At 43.2% G+C, this 21,461-nt stretch overlaps 1 protein-coding gene across 1 annotated transcript in view; it reads right to left on the bottom strand.

Moving 5' to 3' along the window:
- Positions 1-822: 822 nt before the first annotated feature.
- slc16a2 (solute carrier family 16 member 2) overlaps positions 823-21,461 on the bottom strand; it is a 38,919-nt gene continuing 18,280 nt past the window's right edge. The window contains exons 2-7 of the mRNA XM_064326041.1: positions 17,694-17,838; positions 15,250-15,715; positions 13,701-13,844; positions 10,314-10,542; positions 8,945-9,196; positions 823-8,186 (exon numbers count right to left, since the gene is read on the bottom strand). Of these exons, the coding sequence (XP_064182111.1) occupies positions 8,964-9,196; positions 10,314-10,542; positions 13,701-13,844; positions 15,250-15,715; positions 17,694-17,838 (1,217 nt within the window). The 3' untranslated portion in view covers positions 823-8,186; positions 8,945-8,963. The remainder of the gene's footprint in view (positions 8,187-8,944; positions 9,197-10,313; positions 10,543-13,700; positions 13,845-15,249; positions 15,716-17,693; positions 17,839-21,461) is intronic.

Below are 21,461 nucleotides of genomic sequence, written 5' to 3' on the forward strand. Positions count from 1 at the left end.
AAGCCCCTAAATTAAAGCTGGCAGTCTGCACTTCAGTCTCATATTCATTGTTTCATATCACATCCAAAGTTCTGGAGCACAGAGTCAAAACAACAAAAATTGTGTCACTGTCCAAATGCTTACAGACTGCACTGTATATTTGCATTCAAATTACGTTGTGGATCACAAACGATGACCTGCACAAATATGTAGCCAGATCTGCTATAGTGTAAATGTACATGGAAGAATGTGCCAAAATCTACAACAACACATTTCAACACTTCAATTTCAAAGAGAAAAATGAGGGAAAAAGAACAGGAAGCAATGTGTAAATCCACAGTCTAACATAAACAATGCTACTGTTCGTTTCACATCACCTTGTTTAGCAAGATATGTCATATTATGTAAATGTTTTGTATTATTTAAAAGATGTCCGAAATGTTTCTGAACTTAACAGTGGTCCACTGACTGCATATGCTAGTTATACAAATGAAGAAAGAAACGTTGGAACATATTGTTAAGTGGATCCTTATTTGCTCTCTTCGTCAGACCCAACTTTAGATTTTCTGGGAGATGGATGTCACCGCCTATGATGTTTTGCAGGCACTCGTATCCATAGCAACGTTTACACAATCCATTCACACAGGTGGAACTTTTACTTGAAGCACTTCTGCTTGAAGCCTTGCTCAAGAGTAACCACCTGAGAAACCACTTGGAAATCAAATGCACACCCAGTGCTGCAAGGTTAGCTCCCGATCCATTATGCTACACTGCCATGCATTCTATCATTTGGTAGTCAGGATGCACACATTTGATAACTGGTAAACAAACTTGAACCAAACATTTAGCAGTTTTAAACATTTATTGATGATTTAATACAAAAAAAAAAACATTTTTATTACAGAAAAATCCAAAACCTACTCATAATTCAGATTAACATACACATATCTAGCAGCTTTACACTTCATTGTTTTTAAATGATTCACTATCTTTTATTATTTTATAGTGTATTTTGTAGAGAGAAAAAAATATCACCAGTCTTCCAGAATTGAGTAGTGAGGTTAATGTTATTTCGCCCTGGGAGAGAAGTAACAACGCATCTGCCCCTGCTAGTGCAGCAATACTGAGCAAACTCAGGATCAGCTCCACTTTGCAGGTTTTCAAAATACGTAACTGTTGAGGAGTCCTTTTCTATAGCTGCGTAAGAAAAGACACAGAGGTAGGCACTTGACATGCTCACTGCATTGAATTAGAAGTGGTTTATGCGTTACAACATCATCAAGCTGAAAGCTCAGTTCAGAATTCAAATTTTAAAATCTAATATCTGACAACTGCTGCGGTTGTATATTAAACTAAACTATCCATACAATTTGTTATAATTCATTTAATCTATTTACACATAGGAAAAAATAGCTTTAAGTATTTTTTTAAATGAATAACTTTAATTAAATAGTCTTTTTAGACTTTTCTTTCGTCTGGTTTCACAAACATCATATGATTGATCAAAAACCAATTCCACATTCGTTCACATTCCATTATTTCTCTCTACGTATGTGTAATGTCATACACTGAAACCTTCATATTGAAGTAAAGGAACCATTACCATTGGAAACCAATCCAAGAAGCAATTCCAGCTTTTAAAAATGTTAAAACATTGCCCAGGCAGCATTTTCCAGAGGGGCAAATTCACTCAACCAGACTGAGAGCTGGGCACGAACAAGGATTGTAGAAAACGTGTGAGACAACTGAACTATACATGGGACTCAACTGTTGTTTCATGCTAACTTGTCTAGATGCAATTTGTTAGACGAACTCTTGCTTTTAGCACATCGTAGCAACAGTACACACAAAACTGAATGATACACTAAACACCAAATTACAGGGCGACACATTTTGAAAAGCACACTCTCTAAACATTCCTGTGATTAGTTCACTACTGCAGATTTCTTCTCAGAAGTTCTGTGCTTTCTTGAAACCAAGCCATTCGTGGGCTACTCCCTGGCCTACCTGTGAGGCGATCCCTTTCAGTTTAAACGTATATTACACCCCATATTGTTACGAGAGGACACCGCTACTCTATAGATGTGTGAGTATGCGCAGCACAGGTCCACAGCAGAAACCGAACAGACTAATAAATAAAACCGACTGTGTGAACTAAAGAAAAAATAACAACAGGCACACTACAGCAGTAGCCATCTTGAACTGTGAATTTGCTCACACAAAAAAAAAACACAATTCACGCCAAGATTTTTTCCAAGTAATTCCAAGCGACAAATCACATTTTTAAATGTGCAATTGAAAACAATCACGCCTGATCACATAATTAACTGGCAAAAGCATTTACCAGCCCTGAAACTTTGTCTACATTCGAAATGAAGATGAGGATGTGCCTAATGAGACAGTGGATGGTGCTGGTTCCTTCAATGGAAACGATACTAAAGGCATCCTGTGGATGAATCCCTGTTAGCATTATGAAGACATGTGCCCAGAAACTAAACACTGACATACACAGTCAAAACAAGAACAAGGACTACATGGGTTACTTTGGCACATGAAACATGGGGATCCAACATTCGGGAGATACTGCCCAAAAAAAAAATACACTGAAAGGAAGACAACATGAGTGACAGATCTATGTTCTATGATCTATGTGGTGCACCCCATGCAGATGAGAAACCAAAACCTGAATAGCAGAGTTCAGTGCATGGCACATGCAGACAGAATGACGAACAATGGCAAAAATTTCATTTCATGAGATAGAATTGTATTCCGTAACAATGCCTGGACTTAGTCAACAGGTACTACACCGTGCACATACAAAAATATGCTAAGCATACAGTTCTTCCATACGAAGCAGGATTACTGTTTTTCTACATAAAGCCTTTCAGACTCATGGTGGTGGGTTATGTGGAAAATCTGACGAGGCCCCACCTCAAGTTTGACCCCTGAGGGTCTTTCAAAGCTTCTTTCGCCGTGAGTGAATCTCCACGTGTCACTTCGGTAACGCGTGAAACAACTGCGTTCTTAAAGTGGTGGAGTCTGGGTGGAAAACCCCCTTCCTGGACTGTTTCCACACTCAAGGAGAAACAGACCGCGAAACAGACTAGCTCCTGCACCAGAATAAATTGACCATTAAAGAGCACCACATCACAGCATGCAAGCAGTAACTTTCCATTGAATACAACTGTATACAGAGGTATCCATATGCATTTATATCTAAATGTAGCTGGCCTCGGACTAAACTTCGCCTTTAATTTCCATCCCAAGTAACATTTTTTTCACCTTTAAGGCAGATACTAATAAGCATAAGCGTATGGAGAGACAGCTACATCACAGTGGATTTGTACAGAAGAAGAATATGGGCAAAGGCAACAGCTTTTATAGCCCCCCCCCTCCCCATTATGATAGATGAAGGTCCCTAGCTCCTCTTCTGTTCATATAGCAAAAGTAAATGTTATGAGTACACTTATTTCGACGAGATTACTGAGGTAAGTACGTCCTTGGAGGTGCAGTCACACGCCCCCCCCCCACCCCCTCACTCACAGGCTTCCACTGGATCATTAAATACTCCCATGTCCCTGAACAATCTCAGCTCAGAAGGAATTGAATAGTGGAATCTGGAATGACATGAATGAAACAGCACAATATGTTATATATCGGTACAGGTATTCAGTCTGAGAAAGGGTCTACGTGAGGCAAAACGGTCAGTGTATCGCCCGTCTGTGAATCGGCCCCTATTTCTCAAATTACTTGATGAAAGAGAAAAAAAAAAATCTATCTGTAAAAAAAATGATCTGAGTAACAGTTAATCAAAAGCAAAAATTGAAACCTTAATCCTGAGAGGTAACTAATCCTGTGGTTGCCACTGGCCTATCATGAAACAGATTTTTTTTTCCTGTTTTCCCCTAGTTATTTACAGTTCCTGGAGAAAAAAACCATAATGCCCGTATATAAGGCATTGTGATTGTGAGACTTAGAGTCCAGTAATCGGCACATCAAATGTGCAGAAAAGACAGAGAAGATGATAATGTGACAATTTCTTGCAAAGATAATCAAAACCAAACCAAATAAATCAGCCTGTTTCACAAATGTAACACTGACACATTGAAACACACACACACAAACACACACACACACGCATGCGCACACACACATACACACAGACGCACACACATGCATACACACACACACACGCGCACACACACACACATACACACACAAAGCACACGCACGCACACCTACAGAGATGACTGAAACTGACAGCACCTGACAGAAAGCTGGAGGTGAGCTGCTGTACAGGTGGGTGAGCTTTGGACTATCAGACAGGCAATGAGGTTGACCAGAGAGTTCTGCTTAGCAACGCTGTCAGCGACTAGCCAGACGTCCAAGCTCTACACCTCAGGCACTCTCCTTAAGTTACTCACAGAGGTATAGTTCATCTGTCCACACTTCTCCACACTCTTCCATTCGGGAAAAAAAACCTATGCCGGTTCAAATTCATCTCTCCTAAGCATTCATTTCCTGTGTATACTTTCCAGAAAGTATGTTAGAAATTCAGGTGTTTGTCTTCTTCCTAGTGCATACGAACGTCCGTTCTCGTTTACCGGAGCAAGACCAAAATGACAGTGGGAACAGGTGACTGGTGACACCAGGCGGACCACTAACATGCAGAACGTCGTGTACATTTACATACCAGTGCATGCATAGCTGTTTATACAGTGACAGGGACGCAGATCTTCACTCGCTGAAAAGGCCTTTCGGGCTCAGCCCCAGCGTCAGCCCCATCACAGCACGTGTCAAACTATTGCTTACAAATTTTCTGTGCAAAGACTAGAAACCAGCCGACGCCGATTTTGGTTTTTCCACAGTTTTGGCCCCACAGCTTTGGCCCAATAGTTCAAAATCAAAGCACACCTTCCCTTTTAGCACCCCAAGGAGACACGGACATGCAGCCCGGGCTGTTGTGGTGAAAAAGCAGAAGGGTAAGATCAACCTCACCAGGACGTACGCGTGTGCAATAACAGATCAATGAACCCCTTCGTGCTCTGAGGTCATTTTCAGAAACTGGTGACCGACCAGCTCTGTCATTAAGTTAACCAGGGTTCATTCTTTCCAGCATCCCGCTTGTAGAGGCTCTAGGTGCTATGCTTGACAGAAGAGGATCACAGATTTGTGTCAAGAGCAGGAGTCCGGGAAACTCCAGGGCTAATGAGAGAGGTCAGTAAAACATCTGGCAGATTTAAAAAAATAAAATAAAAGACTTTCCTATCGAAGTCCATTACAAAGTCTTATAACCATCTTATATTTGACACAGAAATCTAATGCTTCTATATACAGGTATGTGCTACATATTAAAGAAAGAGGTTTAAGGCGATACCAAGCCTTCTAGCGTTCTACTGACATGACTGCAATATTTCAGAAAAATATATATTTATGCTGTAGTTTGCTTTAGTATGAGGGGCTTTCATATAAGAGCGTTTTGTTAAAAAAAAATACAAATAAAAACAACTTTTTTCATTAATATAACAACATAAAAAAAGTTCATGGAAAAAAAAATTGGCATTATGAATCATTAATAATACAGAGCACATGCAGTACCCTAAAACAACAAAATTATTGTCTGTGGGCACTGAGGAATCCACCTGAAGTCTGTTTTCTGCTAAACCCCATTCCAGCAAAATGGAAACGTGCATACAAAACATGGCTTTTGGGAACAGCAACAAAAGCTAGCGCCATCACTACATTCCCAGCAAATAATCACCCATTTATCAGCATTTACACCCAAGGTAGAGGTGGGGAGAAGTCATTATATAAATGGAGCTGTTAAAATGGCAGTATGCCAGCTCTATGCTTTGGGGGCATAATGACTACAAATTAAATGGGCTGAGCATGGAGGTCCAAATGAACCTCTTGTAAAGGAGGGCTTTTCACTGCATTTGCTTACAGTGCGTTACATGAAACCCTTTGACTCTTTTTTCTTTTTTTTTTACATTGTCGTAGCAATTAATGGCTATGTCTTGCTCGCTCCTTCTCGAAATTTCATCATTGTCAATTCAATTCAGGTTACAATAGATTGTGCAAAAACAGCTTGTCAGCCTTTCAGAAGGGGCAAGGGGAGAAAAGTGCATAAATGTGTGTCAAAAAGTGTCAAAACATATTTTCAAAAATCCTATCAGAAAGTGCACTCACATGGTTTGTTCTGTAATTAAATTACTTATTACCAGGTCCTGTTTTGAAATGTGACCTGTATTTAAAAATTTGGTAAATATTTGTTCTCTCAATGGTTCAACAAATAAGTCAACTTTCCCAGGCTCAGCAGTGTCATTCCCCTTCTTATCTCCCTCTCCTGGGTACCAGGAGCTCGCATCAAATTCGAAACCTAGGCGCTAGCCTTTCAGGACGCCAAAGGGAAAGCTCTGCCATATCTTCAACAGTTTATCTACAGAATCTACAGACCAATCAGACCTCTTCATTCTGCTACCTCTTGGTGCCTGGCCCCTCCCCCTGATGTGGTCACAACTCTTGTCTTGTCTTGGTGGAATGAGCTTCCCGCTACAGTCCGGAAAGCAGAAACCCTGCCCATCTTTCAATTCAGACTGAAGCTCTTCAGATTGCACCATGGCCCCCCAGACCCTTTTAGACATCCTTTCTTTCTTTCTTTGGATTTCATTCTGGGATAATATATAAAGATATTTTATAAGGCTGTCTAGTGGTATTGTCTTTTGTTCCAATACAAATGGATGTCTGTTAGCTTAACATCACACTTATTGATTATAACTGGGCCATCAGTGCCTTCTGGGCGATATCCCATTTTTGTATTCCTAAGACTAACACTGATGGTCTCCACTTCTCTAAGTTGCTCTGAATAAGAGCATCTGCTATGTGATTGTAATGTAAAGTAATGAAATGTAATGTCGTCACAAATTAAATCAAGAAGCCTCTCATGTCTTTAATTGTGACCGCTGATTGCTTTGCAATGACCAACGATTAAGAATACTGGCAACCCTCTAATTATGTGACTGCAGTAAGGAGCTGGGAGAGAAGAAATGGGAAGAGCAGGATCTATTAGAATTATTTATCAAATGTGCATTTGTTTCTTTGTTCTCCAACTTGAGATCTAAACTTGAGATCTAAAATTTTCATCTGTTGATTGTTTTTCATAATGCATTCCATTTATTTTATGAGTAGCTTTTTTCCATTGTCCATACTTGTTATATTTAATCATTCAATTTGGTGAAGATCCAGACAATGAAAAAAGAACATATTTTGGTGTTCCAGCACACTAGCTAACCATGATTTCATAGCAAGAAGCAAAAATATATTTTTTGAAAATTAAGACAAATTTTGGGATTTAAAAAAAAAAATAATTGTAGTCAAAAAACAACTATTTTGTTAGTTAAGTGCCCCTTCTGAAACTCAGGCTGAGAACAGCACTTCTGGATTTTTTTTTTTTCAATGGTGACACGCGTAAGGACACCATGGCAGTAATTTGTAGCGTTTTTCACGAGTGTGAATGCCGATCAGTGCACAATGCCAGCATTTTGATGGGAAAGTGACTTTAGTGAATTTGAGTTTCCCCTTTGAATCGCCCCTTTGAATAAAGAAAGTTGGGGGGATTGTAAGACAGGGTTACATTCTTACCATTGATCAGACCTTTGATTTAGCATGCCGTTTCTAGTTGTCGCACACCCACCCACCAACGCACATTAGACAATCTGTATATTCAGTGCCTGCAGACAAGATCGCTATCAAGAACCCACTTGATTCCTTCACAAACAAAAAAAAAAGCTCACCCATACACCACACTGAATCCTGATTTGTTTGGATCAAATTATGTTCACACCCCAAAATAACGCCATTTTAGATGGGACAAATCCCTGTCCTCCATCAAGGCCCCTCCCCCCCCCCACCCCCACCCTTTTCCTATAGTGTGTAATGTGTGTTTCCCATTATAGGAGCTTGTGAGGTCAGACTTTCCTAACACCTTCCTAAGCCATTTCATTCACACAAAGTCCAGGGACGAACATCAGTCCAAAGAGGGTTTTTTTGTTTTTTGTCTTTTTTTTTTTTTTTAAGTTGAAGATTTCATATTGGGCCTTCACCATCTAACAAACGGCAGGGGAGACAGTACGGTGAAAATGGGGAGCACCTGAATTAAAGATGAAGAGTCCGACAGATTATCACAGTATTGCTGGTGGGCAGAATCCCTGCAGAGAGGAAAGAGAGAGAGAGAGAGGGCAGTGTGAGACAGCAAAGTAACCGCGTTTCCCCCACAGCTAAGCTATCAAGTCCCAATGAGTTCGAAAGGCTTAATTAGCGACTTCATGGTAAACGGCTGGTAGGCGACGAGAATTTAATTCTGTTCATTTTGTTCATCTGAATGTCCTAATGTTGTTTGTACACTGTGCCAGGGGACATTTTACAAGTCGTCTACGGTGCTCATTTATTTATGTAAATTTCTTTTTGGAAGACATGAAGATAGAGGCACATTGTGATTTCAACTTGGCCTATCATGGGATTGTGGCAAAAGGGCAACCACACGCTTCTTAGCTGATAGCCGTTTCACAGCCACAATCCTTAGGTCCAAGAAAGGAGCGCCACACCATATGTGAACAATCACTGAACTATTTAGATTTTATTGTGCACCTGACTGCCAACCACACCCCCACCCCATCTGAGTAAATACAAAAATCCATTCCGCTTCCAAAAACAGCATTAAAAAAAAAATGTTCTCAAACAAACGCTTGCGCCATCTGGAAAATCAATGAAAACAGGTCTGTGACCGTTTGACTGGCACGCCTAAGCAATTTTTGTGCACGCTTCTGCATTTTGCACACGTTCTGATGCGCACCGAAAACCTGCGCAGGGCGGACTTCGGACAGACAGATAAACAGACGGATGAAGAGAAACAGACAGACAGTTTAAAAATGGAAACAGCGAAAGAGCACAGGAGGAGGAGTCGAACCTTTGCATGGCGGGCAAACTCAGATGTGCGTCTCCGCGTCGGTGAAGCCGGGCAGCATGTCCCCGTTGGCGGCGTACTTGGCCGGGGGCAGCATCTGGTCGGCGCTGGGGTCCGCGGGCGCGCCCTCCCGGCTCTTCTGCATGCGCTGGTGGTAGACGGGCACGAAAAAGAGCACCAGGGCCCCCACTATGGGCGGGACTCCCGCCAGGTAGAACGCCACGTGGTAGTCCCCGAAGTAGTCCCGCAGGAGCCCTGCGAAACGGGGGAATGGGGAAGATCAGGTACCCCGCGGGACCCCTGCTCAAGGAAAAACCAGACCTGGGCTCTCCGCCATGTAAACAAATACCAGGACTGGGGCCAGGTAGAGTATGAATCAGCTTAAAGGCTTATAGTGGAGAGGGAAAGACATGCTGTACACTCGATCAGGCCAATCTCACAGACTCGTATGAAAAAGTTCCCTCTCGAACCGCTGGCTCTGATGGATGCACTGCACTGCACTGTTAAATGTATCGATCCAACAATGCATTACCCGCGAGAACACACAGAAATCTTCTTTTTTTTTTCTCCTAGTCTCTGACTGACATGGGCCGCAGCAGGTGCTCCAGACCGGGGTTTGTGTAGGAAATCGCAGCTCGTATTATGTTAGGGAAATACCATGTCATTAAACTTAACGAGCAGACAGTGGGCTTCCAGTGCATTGCCACATGAGATCAGAACACATCACATTATGGTGTAACAAGGAAATGAGTCAAGGCAATGCATTGTTTTTTATGGCAAAGGCACAGTCCTTAATATTACTTGAATGTTTTCTCCAGCACACTTGTGGTTAGCAAAAACAATAAGATGAACAGGCCAATTCCCAAGTCAATAATTGGAAACTGTAAATTCAGCACACCTCACCTATTGCAGAATATATGCCTTCTTGTTATGACACGTTTCATTAAATCTCATGCTTGCCGTTGCAGCTGTTCCTTCTGAAGTACGACTTAAACTCTATGAACTGTTATCTGTTCATCTGAGGGGCTGATTCACTAAAAGAATGAACTGCAGCCACATACTGCCTACATTTCTTACATTTGCACCATTCCCACAATTAACAAATAATGTATGACCAATCACAAAAAAATCATATTAAACAGCTAATTACACAGTCTACTAAAATTGATCAGCAACAGTCTCAGTTACTGAAGAAATTACACTACGAAAAGTAAGTTTTGAACAAAGCATCATGGGTACCAGTCAAAAGGCAAAAGAAACAAAATGGGGGCACGGCAAGGCATATTCTGAATAAGTGAGGAAACGGAAATGTGAGTGTTTGAACAGCAAGCGTTATCGTACGAGTCTGTGCATTAGTAGGGTCGTAACTGACCTGCGATGGGCGGCCCGGCGGTCATGGGCAGCGACATGAGGCCCAGCAGGTAGCCGATGGCCTGGGAGGCGCGCATGGGCCCCACCAGCTCGAAGGCGATGGGCGCCATGATGGTGATGAAGCAGCCGTCGCACAGCCCCAGGAACAGGCACACCACCACCAGGCTCTCGAACATGTGGCACTGCGGGATCATCATGGACACCAGGCCCAGGACCGCGAAGGAGGCCACCTGGAGGGAGAGACACGCGGGGACGGGGCCCGGCACGGTTAGCGGCGCCCTTTCGCTCCTAAGCCCCGAGGCCTTCGTTTGCCGCGCTCCCGCCGGCCACGCCCGGGCGCGCCGGACCCTGTACCGCGCCGGCCCGGAGCCCTTCGCCAGGGCTCAGAGGTAAGTTTGCGTTTCAGTCCCTGGGCATAACCCGAATCTGGATCCCTTCCAGCAGTGCCAGGGGTCAGCCGCCACCCCCTCTGCCCAAAGATGTCAACGGTCAATTCAGGGAAATGGAGAAGAGCGGCAAACCTCACAGTTTTCTGGCGTTCGCTCGTTGTGTACAGTTGACAATGTCGATGCCAGGTGGAAAAATAAACAATGTGATGAAACATGAAGGACACTGAAGGACACATGATTACTGTGCTCCAACTTTTTGCCTTACTGCTGCCACATTCAACTTCTAGAAACTTTGTTTCTGTCATGCGATTGGAATTCAGTTCTGTAATATGACAATAAAACCTGAGCTTGAAACATATTTCAGGCCGTTACAATGTGAACAACTAGACATTGCAAGCATTGTAATATGCGTTCGGGCCCAAACAATTACTAAAGCTAATATTTCATGTAAAAAAATAAAAGTGTGGCAGAATGAATTTGTTGTACCTGTAGCAGCAGGAGATGATATAAAGCAGAAATATTCATATTCGCCTGATGTGTACACTATTAGACCATTTGTTACCTATCATCAGTACTGTAATAAATGGCCATTTCCTGACCATATGTGAACACACAATGCCCCCGCACGGAATCATAAAAGATCAGTCGTCTCTCAGTTCTCCAAGCGAGGATCCGTGCTCGTACTGTAGATTATGTAACCCGTGCATACACTGAACGCAGCTATTAAAGAGCTCTTTGAAGTCTCAGCGAAGCTTAATTTATTACAGCATGGCTTAATATAAACAACAGTTCTGATTTTAAATGTTTTATACACCCTGTCCTCCTATTCTCAAGCTGTTTCCAATAGAAACACACCGAAGCGAAGAGCAAAGACATTTATTTTTGGCACAGCTCATTTATGGGAAGCATGTGTGAAGGAAAGGCTTCCTCATTCCTAATTTTATAAGTGGAACAAAAAAAAAAAAAAAACCCTCTTACAGTCGTGCTCATCTGGATTCGGCTATGCTGAGTTGTTGGACATGTTTGAGGAGTCGCTGAGGCTAGCCCTGGCCCAGGCTGCGCTATGCCTGACGGGAGGTAATGCAAACAAAGCTCAGACCACGGCAACGCTACGGCGCAGCTGAAGCCGGTCTCGTGACTACTCGGCGTTCGAGCGCCATTAACCGAGTTCAGACTGCACCTGACCGCGCGGCACACTGTACACTTTGTTTTCACTCTCCGTTTGTTCTGTAAACGAGATCCGAGCGGCAGGGGCTCCCCGATGGTGATTTTTTTTTTGCTTTTTGCTCCAAGCTTTCCTGACTGGCTGGCCCCTGACCTCAGTCCGGTGAAGACCAAAGTGAAATCATACAAGCTTTAATGTCTAATACGAACCCAAAGGAGGAGGCTAGAACACTAGCCGGGGCCTTACGTCGCTCAGGAGACGACCCACGAAACCCTGTCCCGACTTCGCAGAGCGTAGCTGTTAGCGTTTGCCGCGAGCGTTAGCCGCGAGCCCCGTCAATCCCCAGACGAGCGCGTTCTGAAGAGGACACGTCTGCGCCGCCCCGCTGTTTCGTTCCGCGCTCCGCTCCGGTTACGTAACCTGTCTGTGCCTCCGAAAGAAAAGCCCCTCTGTTCCTCCAGGGGGCCCGCGCAGATGGGAACGGCCAGGGAAAGAAACAGATCACCGATCATCCACGCACCAGAGAAAATGAGCGAGCATCCCGCCCCCCCCCCCCCCCAAAACCAACCAGAGTAGGCAGGGGGAACGAATCATTCAACATCCTGTGCCACGGTCTGTTACATTACTGCAGCTAAAACGAAAAAAGCGGAAGCCATTTCTGAGGCTCGCTTTTACCGTTACTTCCTCCAGTCAGCTTTCACATAAGGGGATCGAGCAGTGGTGCAGGAACAATCAACTGCAGTGTCCATACTGACATCAAAATGGGAAAAAGAGAAGCACAGGAAATATTTTTAAGTGTTGAACCCCGCAGGTTCCTTCCCAAGCTCCTTTGCCATTTCCTCCCAGGGCCTGGTTCTTCTTTAAACAATGCAATATATTATCTGCACCCTCTTATGTAAATACCCAGTCTGCATAATTGCCCATGAGAAAGCAGGCCTAACTGCAATTAACCTTACATTGTTCAAAGTTTTTTTCAAAGGGTACCAAATGGGTCATTCACACAAAATCACAGATGTGAATGAGTGCAGAATTACACAAGCTGAGTCAGCACTCATAAAGAGTTTTTTTATGCACTTGATGTCATGCGTCTGACCACTCCTGGCCGAACTGAGAATGATCAAATCTGCTGAAGAAGATTGAAGACAGTTCCCTTGAACGAAAGGCAGAACGTTTAAATGCAAACTCTTGTGGCGATATTGAATTATGGGCTGGTTACGTAATGTCAGTGATCTTCAATTCATCTTGAGATTAGCCAGCTCAATATGTGCTCATTGCCAGAATTGTAATTGTAATTGTATTTTCTTAAAAAAAAATTTTTTTTAAAGTTAGCTCTGGAGGTTGTTTGCGATGTAACAGAACACAATTGCTCACTGAGTTGGCCTTACTGAGTAAAAACGCACAGTGCTTTTGTGTATTGATGCTGTTGCGCTTACAAGGTTAAATGATGCTTTGCAGTGCTTGTCACAATGGGTGTTGGCCTACTGCTAGCAACGTACATTATTGATTAGAGAGAGTTCATTGTTTAGTCAAAACTGTTATTCATTAACAACACTGGTCAAGCCACTAAGAATTAAAAATGGCACTTTGAAATTAAAGATAAACGAAAAATACTTCATAAAATCCAACGCAAAAGAGATCGCAAATACTTTAAAACCATCATTCATATAAAGTATCTAGATTTCCAAAGATTTGTACAGAACAACAATTGTACAGAAGAAAAAAACACTCCAGATATGAGTGCCAGAAACAGATAAAAGCTGTCATCAGAAAAACAAAAAAAACAACGGAAATAACAGAAACACACATGACTGATGCTCAAACGATTGTGTATTACCTGCATATAGATTTTATTGACTCCTGGAATCAGGTCCCCGACGTTCCCGAAAATCAATCGTCCGAGTCCAGAAGAGGCCCCGATGCACACCAACAGGACCCACTCTTTCTTGATCTCTTTAAATTCCTCCTTCACGAAGTTCATCTGATAGAGGGGAAGGGGAAATGGCTAAAATCACACTCTGTTACCCAGTCACCCTGTTAAAGGACACAATCTGCATGTATCAATTGCAAGGTACAAAAAGCAACATGTAGGTACCAATTAATTTGCTAAGCTATTCTACAGACAGGTCAACATTAGCATATGGAAGTTTAAAATGTAATAAAATGTGAAAATTGTTAAAAATAGTTTTTCTTCCTATGTTCCATTTACCACTACTATTGTTACTGAAAGGGCTTTATGTTCTATCTACATCAGTATTTGTTATTCCCAAAATACTACTTACTCCACAGTATTTACACAGGATATCCAACATACTTTTTGAAACTAAAGAGAAAACGAGTGTAACCAAATACGGGAAACAAAAAGCTACAGATCGAATGGCTCTCCTCCAATCCCACCCGAGCATTCGGGACCCAGAACCGTACCATACACAATGCTTCCTTTACCCAAGGGTTACAACTCAAATACAATATTTTCTCTCCTTTGAAAGCTGCCGCGCAGCAGGCAACTTCAAATGGCCACGCCGTGTGATGTTTAGGGAGTGCACGGAGCGTTTGATCGCGTCTGAATTCTCCACCGCGCCACGGCCCTTTTACTCGAAAACTCAAAACGTGCAACAAAAGCCGGGGTTTTGTTTACTTCTGGTCTATAGCCTGAAAAAACAGGACGGCGAAGGGATCCCGGTATCCAACTTCACAACCGCGACTTCATACGCTGTCGCTCCCCTCTGTAAACAATGGTCTGCTGTGGCGGGCTCTGGGCCTTCAATTCACACCCCTTCAGTTGGGTGGAGATGGCTAAATTTAAACCCAGGTCCCGGACGGCTAACCGCAACCGCGTTCCAAGCCGACGGAAGTTTCCGGTACGGTTCGTTCCGGAACTTCTTCCAGCCAGACCCAGCAATGCGTAAAAGTAACATGTAGTGTTTGAAGTTACAGGTTTGGCGTGTGAACCCTTGTTCCCGTTGCCTAAAAATATCGTTAAGCCACATCATTCAAATTCCACAAAAACTATGATGCGTATTAAGCAAGACGACGCATTCTGTACTTGCCATTAAGTGCTACATCTATAAAATTCCAGGCTAAAAGTACAATCACTGTAATGTTTTACTTCTGCAATATAATGTATAATGATATCTTCTGAATTACTGCAATACCTCCATGAAACCACACTGTTAACCATACACACAGAATACTAAATGTGTGCCATTCACTATGTGCATATTTTACCATAAATATCAAACTGTATTCAAGCATAACAGTCATATTTCAATTAAACAACGCTGGTTGTGCAATGTAGCGATTTACATTTCGCTGGTTCACAGCACAGACAGATCACGGCTGAATAGCTGTTGGGTCCTGACTGGGAAAACTGAGGAGTCTCTCACCAGGTGGATGTAGGGCACGAAGTAGCCCAGCACGGCGGTGGCCACACCGAACGCCCACACCCTGTAGGTGGTGATGTAGAACACCTTCAGGTTGAAGTATTTCCGGGCCTGGGCGAGTCCCCGCTCCCAGCGAGTCCCGACGCCCAGGGGCGGGCCCGCGGAGGGGTGGCCACCGGGGGCAGTGCTGGGCATCAGGGGGCGGAAGGTGAGTGCCAGCAGGGCCTGGACGAACATGAAGATGCTGAGGATCTGGAAGGTGCGGCTCAGGCCCAGCGGCCCCACCACCTTCTTCAGCAGGACGGGGAGCCCCATGGAGAACAGGCTGCTGCCCGCCGTCACCACCCCGTTGGCCAGGCCCAGCCGCCGCCGGAAGTAGTGGCCCAGGATGACCAGGGAGGGCTGGAAGGCGAAGGAGGAGCCGCAGCCGAACAGGATCCCGTACGTGAAGTAGCGCACACCCAGGGACCTGCCGCGGGACGGGGACAAGGTCAGGGCGGAGGACAAGCCCAGGGCGAAGGATAACGGCCGAACTGGGACAGCCCTGATCTTCAAACGATTCCAAAGGTTTAAAAACATCCCAAATCACAATTATGTCCACCCAGAGCCGGGAATCTCCAAAATGCAGACTTTTGACTGAAAAAAACTAATTATTATTCTGACTGCATTTATCAAGAAAATCGCCTGTCATCACCTGCCAGTTTTGTTTATAATGCTCATAACCTAACAGTACTTATGGCCTGACAAGGCTGACATTCTGATGAAAGATATCATAAGTCTTCCCAACTTCTGTGGGTGTGCCTTGCTTCTAAACTAATGTTCTGTTGCTTCTAACAACAAATCACTTGTGATCTTGTGTAAGTGGGCCTCCAATTGGAGATTCAAGCCAACTCAACCATTGACCTGTAATATAATGTTGGCTAAAATTAAGAAATGACATTGCAACATTGTACTCCAAATAAACAAATATGAGAAATATTCAGTTAATAAAAAAAACTTTTGAAGAGTGAAAAATGTTGTGCCACATTGGCCAGATTCATTAACTGTATGCTTAAAACATTCACATTTATCCTTTTAGTACAAACAATCCAAACTACATATTTCTTAGATGGTGTGAAAGGATACTAAATGTAAATCAGTCTTCCCTAAATCGGTATTTCAGTATTCAGTAAAGGGCAATAGCCTGCACATGCAGTGGCTCACAGAAACTTTATCAAATGAGGGTTGAGAAACACCTGACTTGTAGTCTCCTGAAGGGTAAAAGTGTACTAAGGAGGATTAATTTGCAAGCGCGGCAAGGGGAAAAGGGTTTTAATTTTCAATTTATGGAAACGTCTTTTTAAATAATAACAGTTTAATTAAATATTTTAAATAAAGAGCCCAAAGGCTTACCGTCAATGTTCTCAGTTTTTGTGCAAATAACCTGCTCTGATGAGTCCTTGAATTCCCTGACCACGTGACGAAAGGTTTAAGGTTACCTGCCAGCTACTCTGGCGGACGGAAAAAAAAAAAACCGTACGTCTGGAAATACTGAGGCCCTTTAACGAAGGAGAGCGGCGCAATGTGAAAGGAAATGATATGGATTTCTCAGTTCCTGTTTGAAGTGTGCGGCCCCCTCCGCGCCATGATAAAAATCCATTAGAGGAGCAGAGGCGGAATGGCGGCTAAGCCAGTTAGCGTCATGCGGTCTGTTCCACCGTGGCACGGCACGTATACAGTGAACCAGTGAACTCACAGTCCCCCCTCCACCCCCCCCCCCAGGACAAAATGTACGGGGACGGCCTTTAAATACATTCTTTAAAGCCCTTTATTAGGGCCGTGCAATTTGCAAAAACATTACATAAACTTCAGAGGCGGAGCAGTGGCCCGGAGGGGGGGGAAGCGCTGGGTCCGGTGAAACAGAGAGAGGATATCCCAAAGGAACGTCCCAGCGGGGGTCTGACTGGAAAGGGGGTAACGCAGAAAAAACTCACAGGGCCCCTCACAAACACGGCCATAAATTGCCACTGACTGGTACCTTCTGTTCCCATTAATGTATTCAGCAGAAAAACACAGGAATTGCTTTCATCTTCTGTGTTAAGAAGCCAGCTGGTGGTATATTGTTAATTGCTTGATGAAGTCTTTGTCCTGTTCACCTGCAGACTACCCCCACCCTAGACATAAAAGCCATTTGTGGGAACACTTTCAAATGTCACACGATCTCAAACGTTGAAGTCTACCTCAACCCTCCTCCGCCAACTCCCCCATCAGACCACCCAAAAAGGTCAGGCACGCAATTGGTCAGGTTGTAAAGCACATAGTAAGATATCTTGTAGTAAAATACATTAAAAATAAATTTTATGTATTTTAAATTTTTTACGTCGTGGCTCACAGCTTCGTTTGGTGGAAACACAGTGCACAGAACAGATCCTATCGCACTGAAAATGTGTGAAGAAAGGGCACGTTACGTTGCAAAGGAGCTGGTCAGGAGTCCAATGAAAGCGATCAGGGCCCCACTGACCGCCGTCTTCCTGCAGCCAAAGTGATCAGTGAACATGCTGACCACGGGGGAACAGAAGAATATCATGCCTATGGCCAGTGCTCCAACCCAGGCTGAAAAAAAACAGAGAGAGAGAGAGAGGGAGAGAGTGAGAGTGAGAGTGAGAGAGAGAGAGAGTGAGAGAGTGAGAGAGAGAGAGAGAGAGAGAGAGAGAGAGAGATGGAGAGGGGGGGGGGGAGAGAGAGAGAGAGACATAGTTAATACAATTCAGTCGTGGCTGTATGTTCCAAATCCCAGACTGCACGCCAGGAAATAAAATCAAAATAATGTATAAACATTGTGATTTAAAACTAGGAGGACATAAGCTTTAGGAAATGCCGGTAATCCCCTTTGAAGTATATCCCCTTCTACATTCCCCTTCTTCTCATGAAATGAATATACAATGTTCATATACAGGATATGATAAATAAACACTTTCATAATCAAGTAACCACAAATTTGTGTGGTTTCCTTATGGGAGAGGCCACGTGACATCACATGGTCATATTCAACTGAGCTGAAGAACAAAAGGATGCGTTTTCCCCTAAAATAAATAACATACAAATGGTAAGTACTCTCAATGGGCATCTGTTAAATTAGGTTAAATAACCAAATCTAAAGTCAAGTCACATCCAATCACTGACGGGGAGCCTCTCATTGGTTTTAACTGCAAGCATAACAAGACAAAATAAATACTGACAGTGTAAAAGGAACTCTGTGTCTCTTAATACAATTCATGCAGCTATAACTTTTAACCGTGCATCGTAATAACTTGACATATCGACATTCATTAACATCCTAATACTCTTTGCTCTCATAGGCCTCATAGTCCCACACTGTGCTGAGAGCACCACTGCCCAGCAGCCTCACTCCACAGCAGCCATCCCGGCTCGGTCTGGAGGGATTTAGCTGAGTGCACAGTACTGTCAGGCCTGAAGGACAAAGCCGTTCAGTGTGCATTCAGGAATGCTAGCGCACGGAGTGTGCGCAGGAGCAGTGTGCCAGGACTGTCGAAGACGTCTGAAAAGCACACAAAAGACTGCAAAATACAGGGCCTTCAGGTGCATAGCTGCTGCCTGGCACAGTCCGAGGACGCATACGCGCCTCACTTAAAGCCTCCTCAGTCAGACTTAAGCTAATCCGCCAGGGGCACTTTCCCCATTTGTCGCTACCGTTCCCAAATGGCAACAGGTTATTCTGTGCCAAGAACATACAGTTCCGTCTTAGAAGGCCAGCCACTGTCCTCAGCCTTTCAACTACAAAGGGTCAGAATTATTAACATATCAATACTGGAGATTAAGACGGCTCACCAAGAGCTGCAGGCACCATTAAAACTACTGGGAAATTTCTGAATGGTTTTAGACTGATGTCAGATTAGTATCATTGTGAGTACCTAAGACTGGATGGAAAGTTGAATTCCAAGCACCTCATAGATGCTTCTTAAATGCCGGATTGAATAAGATGTCCATCAGAGGTGTTTTACTAACATGCTGTGATGCTTGTCTTGGTTTCCATTCAAGCATTTTAAGTCTTAAGAAAAGCGTTGTTGTTGCTGGAAGGGGTGAGTAAACCTTTCATTTCCTGGAGGAAATCACCGGGCAGGGGATGGAGGATGTTGTTATTTTGTGAAATTAAACTTCTGGAGTTACTTTATTCCGAAATACAAAAATGGAGTGTGACGGAAATGACACGCCGACACTCGCCAGTCAGTTCTCATTTTATACAGGGCAGCAGAAAAAAATGAAATATGTAGGCCTAATGGTGGTCTGTGCATGGTGCCTTTATTCATTCGAAACCCCTCTGTTCTTTGAAATAGGCTAAACTGATTCACTTGGCCATTTTATCTTTTACGAATCCACGCTCTTGGCATTATTTAGAATTAGTCACAAAGTCGAATATAACTAAGCACTGGTTTCTTTTCTTTTTTAAAACAAGATACATGTTTTAATAATTATGTTGTGAAGCCCGCCAAATAACATAAGACGCGGTCCATTCTCTTCACGGAGATGAAGACTAGCCCCTTCCAGAATAGCAGGCTTGTTGAAGAACAACCTGAGGCAGTGCACTTTACAACATACTGCATTGCTTAAGGAAAAGAACGATCAGTTTTGGTCCTTATGAAGACTCCATGTGCTCTTATAACACTGATGGATTGTTCTTCAGCATTCAGAAAGAGAATATCTGAAAACTGACAGAAGTCTCATTGCGCAAACTTCAATGTTCATCTTCTTCTACAGCCCATAAACACAGTGAGAAACCCCTGGTGGCCTCGCTGCAGTTTGCTACTAAAAAATTAATTTCATGCTATTTTCATGCGTACATGTCTTATCATTTTACAGAAAAAGCTGTCTTTGAGTTGAGTCCCCCATTTTCAGTCGTGCAAAATTAAGTTGACAGTTGACTGACAAGTGTTAACTGTTGCTCAGGTGTTTTCTTTGGATTGTTCACACATAAAATAGCAGTGAGTGTCTAGTCTTGGTTTTATCCTTTGTTTTCAGCCTTTGTTTTCATCTGTGGAGATTACATTTGGAGTCAGCAAGCACAAACCATCATGAAGACCAGAGAACTACGGCTGAAAAACAACGAATCTGTAAGCTGAGAGAACAGAAAAATTCAATTAGAAGAACAGCAGAGAAACTGAGCAGCCCAATATCAAGTACAGCATTCTGGAAACAACTGCAGTTGACGACAGATAAATCCTGAGCTTTGAAGAAAAATCCTAAAATCCTAAAACAGACATCACCAGCAGTCTCCACAGGGCAGGGCTGAAAATACTACAAGCCACCATACACAGAAGACTTAGAGAGTAGAACTTCAGAGGCTACATTACAAGATGCAAGCTTCTCTTCATCAAGAAGAATCAAAAGGCCAGATTAGAATTCACCAAAAAAAATATATATATATATGTGCCAGAAAAGTTCTGTGAAAAAGTGATACCAAAATAATCCTTTACCAAAGCAATGGAAGGCCAAAATGTGCGGAGAAAGGAAGGGACAGCCCATGATCCAAAGCATACCACCTCATCTGTGAAATATGGAGGAGGTAGTGTCATGGCTGGGGCATGCACGGCTGCTCCTGGAACAGGCTCACTCATCTCTATTTATGACAGAATGGAGGCTGGCAGCAGCAAGATGAATTCAGAAATTCAGACAGACATTGTCTGGCTATGTACTAAGAAATTCCTCCAACCTCATTGGCTGGTGCTGCATCCTACACCAAGGCAATCCCCCCAAAAACACTGTCTATACAACAAAAACATTCATCAATGTGAAAAAGTAGAACATTTTGGACTGGCCTAGTCAGTCACTTGATATATTTTTAATTGAGCAGAAGACACTTCACTTGCAGAAGATGAGACTGACAATAGAAACCTCCCAGAAACAAAGATCAACTGAGAGCGGCTGCAGTGAAAGCCTGGAAGAGCATTTCCAAAAAAGATACCAAACGTTTGGTGATGTCAATGCGTCACAGCCTTGATGTAGTTCTTGCACTTAAGGGCAGTGCAACCAAATATTAAGATTTTATTGCTTTGATTTAGGCTACTTAAGTTCATCCATTAACGTAATTTTTCACAGCTGAAAATGTGGGACCCAACACAAAAACAGCTGTTCTGTAAAATGGCAAAACATACCATGACATAAAAGCTGATTGTCTGCAGTTTTGTCTTAAGTATTAAGTATACAGCAAAAATAACAAA

Source organism: Anguilla rostrata, chromosome 3 (genome assembly GCF_018555375.3).
Source record: "Anguilla rostrata isolate EN2019 chromosome 3, ASM1855537v3, whole genome shotgun sequence".
NCBI classification, from domain to species: domain Eukaryota; kingdom Metazoa; phylum Chordata; class Actinopteri; order Anguilliformes; family Anguillidae; genus Anguilla; species Anguilla rostrata.